At 34.1% G+C, this 8479-nt stretch overlaps 2 protein-coding genes across 2 annotated transcripts; both read left to right on the plus strand.

Annotated features, from left to right (window-relative positions):
- The first annotated feature begins 2194 nt into the window (after positions 1-2194).
- Positions 2195-4318, plus strand: LOC118646907. The gene is made up of 2 exons (XM_036290854.1): positions 2195-2501; positions 2705-4318. The coding sequence occupies exon 2, from the start codon at positions 2723-2725 to the stop codon at positions 4316-4318; it is 1596 nt and encodes a 531-aa protein (XP_036146747.1). The 5' UTR covers positions 2195-2501; positions 2705-2722.
- Positions 4319-4799: 481 nt separating this feature from the next.
- On the plus strand, positions 4800-6520 carry LOC118646908 (the record flags this gene model as incomplete). The annotated part of the gene is made up of 3 exons (XM_036290855.1): positions 4800-4950; positions 5034-5105; positions 5315-6520. Coding segments are annotated over 3 exons (645 nt in total), but the record flags the coding sequence as incomplete, so codon positions are not given.
- Between the last annotated feature and the right edge of the window lie 1959 nt (positions 6521-8479).

The raw sequence follows: 8479 nt of genomic DNA on the forward strand, positions 1-8479 counted from the left end.
GTGCGTTCTTAAATTCGCAACGGATGCTGCCAGATACACCAGAATGTCATTCCATCTTTGTTACTTACGGAAAGTTGAACAAAGATAGGATGACACTCCAGTGCATCCGTTGCGAATTTAAAAACGCACCCTTGATGAAAGCTGGCGCGTAGCGTGAACGAGTTACTGCCGACCCACATGTTTATTAAAATTCTTATCCTTACAACATTATCATTGATTGACAATTACAGCAATAATTTACATCACGCAACATCTCATCTATTTCGATAAATAAACGATTTAACCTCCACTACACATGTCACTTGACACAAGCTGAATTGTGATCCGAGCAACTTACATTAAAACAATGTAAAATTAATAAAATAGTTCTCTGATTTTATATTAGTGTCAATGAGAGATGAGATGTTGTATCATGTAGAAGAATTGTGTATTGGTTAAATGTTGCTGTAATTGTCAAATCAATCAAAATCAATATTAATAACTACTAATTAAATTTAATAAAATTTCAAATGAATGATTTAATAATACTATTTTTAATAATATTATTCTTTACTTTATCCTTACGACATTATCATTGTTGACAATTACAGCAATAATACACATTTTACATTATGCAACATCTCATCGTGACTTATAAAAAATAAATAAAAATAAAATATTGCCATACATGGTGCTATAGTGACGATGCGAACGCCGCATGGTAGCAGATGCGCGAGATGGAATTTCGTCCCTCATTTTCGGCACCCGCACTACCCGCAAAGATACCCACAATGTTGACGATGATAATAATGACGACGACGTATCTTAAATGAAATTTTGGCTTTTCGGACTTTGCGTCGTGATAATCTCCTCTCATAAAGTACGTAGAGGAAAAATAAAAACACTTTTCTGATACAAATCGACCCTAAGCTTTCGATTGAGTCTAGTTAGAACTCGATTTAGCCGTTTCTGAGATCTGATAATCTCGGATGCTCGCAAGTCGCGTACTCGCGTAAAAGAGCACGGTCGGGCTCACGCTACGCTTTCACTTGGCGCGAGCCACTACCGTGTCTCTTGATCTTAGTAGTGATTTCCCAAAGACGACGATTCCCCAAAGTACCAAGATTTCTACGGGGACTGATCTCATCACAAGTAAAAGATAGCGCCTTTGCACGTGTTCGGTAATATGAAACTCCAAAACATGTAACCGTTGCATTATCACGTCATCGTGAGATGACTATAAGCCACTCGGCACGTACACCAAGATCGAAACAAAGAGTTATTTTTATATAATATTATAATAAAAATAATTAGCAGGATATTTATTAATATTATTTAATACTACTATTAATTACTATTAAAATCTGTAATTTATTTTAATATTTTAATATTTTAATATTTTATATATTGAACTTGATACAACCAGACATGAAATACATGTGTTGCATTGTCAAAAAAAAAAAAGTAGAAATGTTAAACCAGATGATGATAGAAGTAGAATCTTATAACTTCGAACAGAGAGATTTTTTTTGCAACATTTAGTATTGTGCGAGCTTTGAAAGAGGCTAAAATGAATCTCTACGAAATCATATCCAAAGTACAACGTATTTTGATACCCTATTCGCCGTATTTACGACGTGTTTGTAATAGTACGTGGTGCGCCCGTTTGCGAAATCTTTCACGAAAAGCTTTATTGAAAAAATTTAAATTTTTAATAAGTCGCTCCGGTTTACGTATCATTATAAAGTGTTACAATAGAGGTTTATTTACTGATGATAGTGATATTCTTAATATTGTTTACAACGAAATTGTGCAACGCGGTTTACAAAATACTGAATATGTTCACAATATAGTGTCCAGATACAACGAACGTCGTGGTAAGTAAAAAAAATAAAAAAATAAAAAACAGAATCTGATAGAAATATAATATTTATAATTTTTATACTTTTTAAAATAGCCATACAAGAATTATTGACAGATGAAGATGATGCTATTTTATTGGAATGTGTTCAACAAATTGAAAATAATGATACTACTAATGAACCATCAGTACATGAAGAAAAAAATGTAGAACACACCGATGCAGAGAGAGTTTACGACAGTTCTAACCTGTTTGAAGAGTGTAGTTGGATGTGGCAAGAATTTCTTCGTTTTACATCAACTTCATTAGAAATAGAGCAAGACAACGAAAATCGTAAAAATAATAGCTATGTACATACATATGAAGCTGGAACCCTAACTGTAGGGGAAGTTCGCCTAACGCCGGACGGCACCTATTGCCGGACACAACAAATATCTATACATATAGAAACGCGACAGAAAACGCTATAGTGGCAAAAGGAGAAAGGGAGGGAGTAATAACCTTGGACCTAGCGACACGCTTTTGCGACACGCAGTAAACAAATAGGAACTATCAATCGTTGCGCTCGGAAGAAAAAAATTGTACTGCGTAAATTTTAGAAGAGTATATTATCAAAACTCTTGTGATTAAATATTGACTTATATTTTTATTAAGTAATTTGGTAAGTACTTTTTCAATTACGTCAGTGTATTTTATATAAAAAGATACAGTTCAAAAAATATATTTTTTTATTTTGGATATTCGCTGTTCCCTGGTACCGGACAGAACATTTTCCCCTAATGCCGGACAATGAAAATGTCAACGTTATGTGTCTATGTTTATTTTTATAATATTGAATTATAATATTTTGTTTTTGGAGAATAGAAAAACCTAGGAGGCATTATGGAGAATAAAAAGAAAGGATCATGGGATAAGGATAATTTGAAAACTGCTCTTGATAAAGTTTTGTCAAAAAAAATGGGACTGAGAGAAGCTGCGCTAAAGTATAGTATTCCTAAAAGCACTTTACATGACAAAATAACCTGCCTAAAGTCCGGTGAAGAAATTGCATTGCAGCCTAAGCTTGGTAGATTCACCAAAACATTCCTACCAGAATATGAAGAACAATTATTGAACCATGTAAAAGACTTATCTAATCGATGTTTGCCACTTATGAAAAAAGAATTTTTAAAGTTGGCATATGACTTAGCTGTAGAGCTAAAGCTTCCTCATCGCTTCAACACTGAAAAAAGAACAGCTGGTAAACATTTTTACTATGATTTTATGGCTAGACATCCTGATTTATCACTAAGAACACCCGAGTCTACGAGTATGATGCGAGCTGTAGGTTTTAATAAGCCGCAGGTAGATTTGTTCTTCTCAAATCTTGAAAAACTCATGAATCAATATAATTTTCCTCCTTCTAACATATATAATTGTGACGAAACGGGAGTTAGCTGCGTACAAAAACATCAAAAAGTTTTAGCTCCAAAAGCTGTACGCCAAGTAGGAAAGCTTACTTCAGCTGAAAGAGGCAAGAACATTACAATCATGTTTTGCATGAGTGCTAATGGATATTTCATACCACCGTTTTTTATCTTTCCAAGAATGAAAATGAATGAACGCCTTATGATTAATGCTCCCTCACAGAGTGAAGGTGTCGCTCAACCAAAAGGTTGGATGAATAGTGACTTTTTCTGTCAATGGTTAAAACATTTTGAGAAATTCTCACATCCTTCAAAAGAATCACCTGTGCTTCTTCTCCTAGATGGTCATAGCAGCCATAAATCATTGGATGTCATAAATTTTTGTAGAGAACATAACATTCACTTAATTAGTTCACCACCGCACACAACTCACAAATTGCAACCTCTTGATAGAACTTTTATGAAGCCCTTCAAAAATGCTTACCATGAGCGATGTGACATGTGGATGAGAGCAAACGCAGGAGCACGAATAACTGATTATGATATTGCAGGCCTTGTTGGTGAAGCGTTCACAAAAGTAGCTCGATTAGACATTGCGGTGTCTGGTTTTAAATGCACAGGAATTTATCCGTTTGATAAAAATATATTTTCAGATATTGATTATCTACCAAGTGATATGACAAACGTTCCATTAGAAGAAATAAGGACTCAGACCGCTCCTGTAGCTTCCAAAGTCTTAGATGCTGTTCCTGTTCGTGACACACAAATGACAAAAGAAATCCATCCGTCTACTAGTTCTGTTCCAGATATTTCCAAAAATTTATTGAAGTTATCCCCGTTTCCCGATGCTGCAAAGAAGCGTTCCGAAGCAAGGAAGAGAAAATCCGAAAAAAGTCAAATTCTCACTTCATCTCCGTATAAAATATTAGTTGAAGAAAAAGAGAATGAAAGAAAAGGTAAAAAAGCAAAGAAGAGCCTTGAAGAGCTATATAAAGAAACTAATTTACCTGATAAGAAAAAAAGAAACAAAGCACCGAAAACAAACAGCAGTGGCACATTTATCCGGGCCTGAAGCTAATTACCTTGAAGGGTTCTTGGTTATGAGAAAACGCGAAATCTTTTTTCTAGTTTGTCATACACTTCTTTTAAGTCCGGTTATTAATGCATCAAATAATATGTTTGTGTCTTCTATACGAAACTTATTCTTGCCCTTTGGTAAATCTGTGCCTCTTTTGCCGTCTGAAAAATTTTTTGTTTTATTTTTTTATTTTTTAGCTTGTGTGGATATCTCTGAGTGTTTTGCTAACTATATTTGTGATCGGTACCTATTATTTTAAAGTTGTTCGGCGTTAGGGGACTTACTTTTATTGTGTCCGGTATTAGGGGCCAGTTTATGTTTCACTAAAATCATAAATCAAAGATTAACTGTGATTTAAGATAATTGTTCTGACAAAGTTGATTATTTTGTTCTTTTATCTTGATTTCTAATATGTTAACTTGTAATAAATACAATATAAAAAATATATAACGAAATAGTTTTTTATTTATCCTGAAAAAACCTTAGGTGTCCGGCACTAGGCGAACTCCCCCTAAATCACGTGTCGGGCGAAATTGAACCTACATCAATAAACAACGATAATAATGATGCGTTTAATGCGCCGAACGAAGTTGAGACTACTACAATAAACAACGAAAAAAATAACGGTAAGATATATTAATTAAGAGAGAATAATATTTTATTGTAGAATGTATTTAAAAAATTAATTATACATTTATACATGATACAGGATTTTCATTGGTAAATAATGTATCGGACGAGATTGAACCATCAGCAATAAATAACGATAATGATTATGACGGTAAGATATTGATATTTTTATAATAATAATATATTATTAAAAAATATATATATATATATGATGCAGGATCTCTACCGGTGAAATATGTGTCGGACGAGATCATAAATTCGTTTAAACTCCTTGAAAATTAAGTTAGTAATAAAATAAATAAATAAATTTACAGAAAAGTTAAAAGAGAAAAAAATGTTTTATTAATATTTTTATTACAGATATATTAACAATACAAATAGGATGTGGCCGTGCGACATGTGATACGGCTGCAGAAGAAGAGAAAAAAGAGGAGGAGGGAGAGGTGGAGATAAAACAGCTTGGAGAAAGAAAGAATATGCAACACGTTCAAGATTCTGATGAAGCGAGTGAATCGACATCATTTAATATTTTACGAGAAAATCGACACTATTTTCAACGATTTGACACTCATGGACATGAGATAACATTCGTTGTACGACAACCGCCAGAAGGTTTCAATCCTTTAAGATGGTTAGATAAAGTATTTGCAGAAGTACATGCATATCTTACAAATTCGAGCAATCCTGACGATTATATAGGCGTGACATTTACTGCTGATACTCTTGCCCATGGGCCTGTGTGGCTGTCTTTTACCATTATGTACGAGATTTTAGAAATATAGATTTGTGGGAATTAGTGAGTCGAGTCGCTTAAAGTGTCTCAGATTTTCATATTAATGATAGCTGCACACTAACAACTTGTATAATACGTCGCGTAAACGGTGGTTCACGCAGAAAACTAACCCTGGATAATGTGGCGAAACGATCAATATTATCAATAACAAATTCCGACAATCTTTGCTTACCACGGTCGTTAGTAGCAGCACGAGCGTACATGAAATTCGTTCGGGCGAATTACACAAACATTGGATGTCTATACGTTTATCTCGCGGCAGATTACAAAAAGAGAAGGCTCTCGAACTTGTAAGAAATGCAAAAGTAAATATACCTGATAATGGATGTACAATAGCAGAATTAGAACAATTTCAAAAATATTTAGCGGAATTTGGCGTCGCTATCGTCTTATGTGAAGTTGAAACACTAGGTTACGGCGGAGAAACTTTATATGACGGTACGAGATATGTAATGAATTTATTTAATAGTATCACACACACTTTATGATTTTTATATTATCGTAGAATACACCATTTTGAACCTATTTTAAACTTACGGGCTGCCGTAGGTAGTCGCGGTTTTTGTATAGCTTATAATGTAGCGTATACTAGAATAAGTGATCATAAATGTTTACAAAAATGCAATCGCTGTATGGGGCAACCACCGTGCATAACGGCTGTTAGCCCTCATATTAAATGTAATTCTTGTAAAAGATCTTTTTACAATAATAATTGTTTTCAACGGTATTTAAAACCCATAACGTTAGACAATAAAAAAAGAAAAGATAAAAAAAGTCTGTATGATACATTAAAAATATGTAATATATGTTCAAGATTTATTTCAACAGGTAAAAAGCAAAAGCACGATTGTAATATTACGTATTGCAAAATATGTAAAGATTTTTATCCTATTAATCATTTATGCTACATTCAACCTACAAAACAAACTAAAAATAATCAGTCAAAAATCGTTTTTTTGTTTTATGACTTTGAAACACAACAAAATATGCATGTTAAAGAAGGATGATAAAACGTTTGTACATGTACCTAGTTTATGCGTTGTTCAATAATCGTGCAGTTATTGTTTAAATGATAACAGTAATATGTCAAAAATATGTCAATATTGCGTTGTGCGCGAATATATATTTAATCAAGATCCTGTAAAGCAATTCGTTGACTTAGCAACAAAACCGTTACATTTTTTCAAACGCACAATCTGTATTGCTCATAATGCAAAAGCTTTTGATGCTCAATTTATTTTACGATATTTTGCTATGCGAGGTAGTATGAATGAGATGCCATCAATAATATTAAATGGTACAAACATCGTTGTAATGACAATAGGTCACACTACATTTTTTGATAGCTTAAATTTTTTTCACATGCCGTTAAGCGCTTTACCGAAAGCTTTTGCACTTGATAGTTGTACTACAAAAGGCACATTCCCGCATTTATTTAATACACCTGAAAATCAAAATTATATAGGACCATTACCAGATATAAAATATTATTCACCATGTTATATGCATAACGATGAACGCGAACGTTTTTTACTTTGGTATAACAAGGAAAAACATTCAAACTATATATTTGATTTTGCAAAAGAAATTGTGCGATACTGCAAAAATGATGTAACAATATTACGCCGAGCTTGTTTAGCTTTTCGTAAAATGTTTATTGAATGTGGTAAGGTTTGTCCTTTCGAGGAGAGTACAACAATAGCATCGGCCTGCTCACGTGTTTATCGTAAAAATTTTCTTCAAAGAAATAGTATAGGTATTATACCTACAGGGGATTATCGGCGGGGTCAAAAACAATCGCGTAAAGCTATTTCTTGGTTGATTTGGATGGAACATGAATTGGGTCGTATTATAACTCATGCTGGGCGTGGTCGTGAAACACGGTTACCCGAAGTTATCTTGGTTAACGGATATTACGAAGAAACTATTGAGAACACGATGATTAAACATGTTTTACAGTTTCACGGTTGTTATTGGCATGGTTGTTCCCGATGATATACTGTAAATAGAAACAGCGGTACTAGCACTGATACCATGGATGCGCGTTTGGAACGCACACAGTTTATTACAGCAAAAATTATATCTGCCGGATATATTTTAACAGAAATGTGGGAGTGTGACTATGATCGTATTTTAGCATCTAGAGAAGATATGTGTATATTTTTAGAAAAAAACCAAACCTCTATATCGCTGAAAGTGTTAAATCCGCGTGATGCCTTTTACGGAGGTCGTACAGAAAACATGGTATCTCTGTATGATGTAAAGGAAAATGAGAAAATACATTATGTCGATGTATGTTCTCTTTACCCTTATATTTGTAAAACAGGTAAATTTCCTGTAGGACACTCGAAAATATACGTTGGCGAAGAATGTCGCGAATTAACAAGTCCTACAGGTGTCGAAATCGATAAAATAGAAGGCCTTGTTTACTGTACAATATTACCACCTCGTAATCTTTATCACCCTGTATTACAAGTACGGATGCATGGTAAATTAATGTTTGCTTTATGCCGTACATGTTGCGAAAATAAGTATCAATCAAATTGTATACACGAGGATGTTACCGATCGCGAATTTACGAGTGGCACCCGTTTGGCCACGTCAATATTGGCCACGTCATTATTGACCACGATCCCGATTGACCACGGGGTGGATTGGCCACGTCATTATTGGCCACGCGTCATTATTGCCCACGCGTCATTATTGCCCACGTCATTATTGTCCACGCGTCA

This window comes from Monomorium pharaonis, chromosome 8 (assembly GCF_013373865.1).
Source record: "Monomorium pharaonis isolate MP-MQ-018 chromosome 8, ASM1337386v2, whole genome shotgun sequence".
In the NCBI taxonomy this organism is placed as follows: Eukaryota; Metazoa; Arthropoda; class Insecta; order Hymenoptera; family Formicidae; genus Monomorium; species Monomorium pharaonis.

What these genes read in the sequence shown, in the direction of transcription:
- LOC118646907 (XM_036290854.1), top strand. Translation starts at nt 2,723, where the DNA reads ATGGAGAATAAAAAGAAAGGATCATGGGATAAGGATAATTTGAAAACT.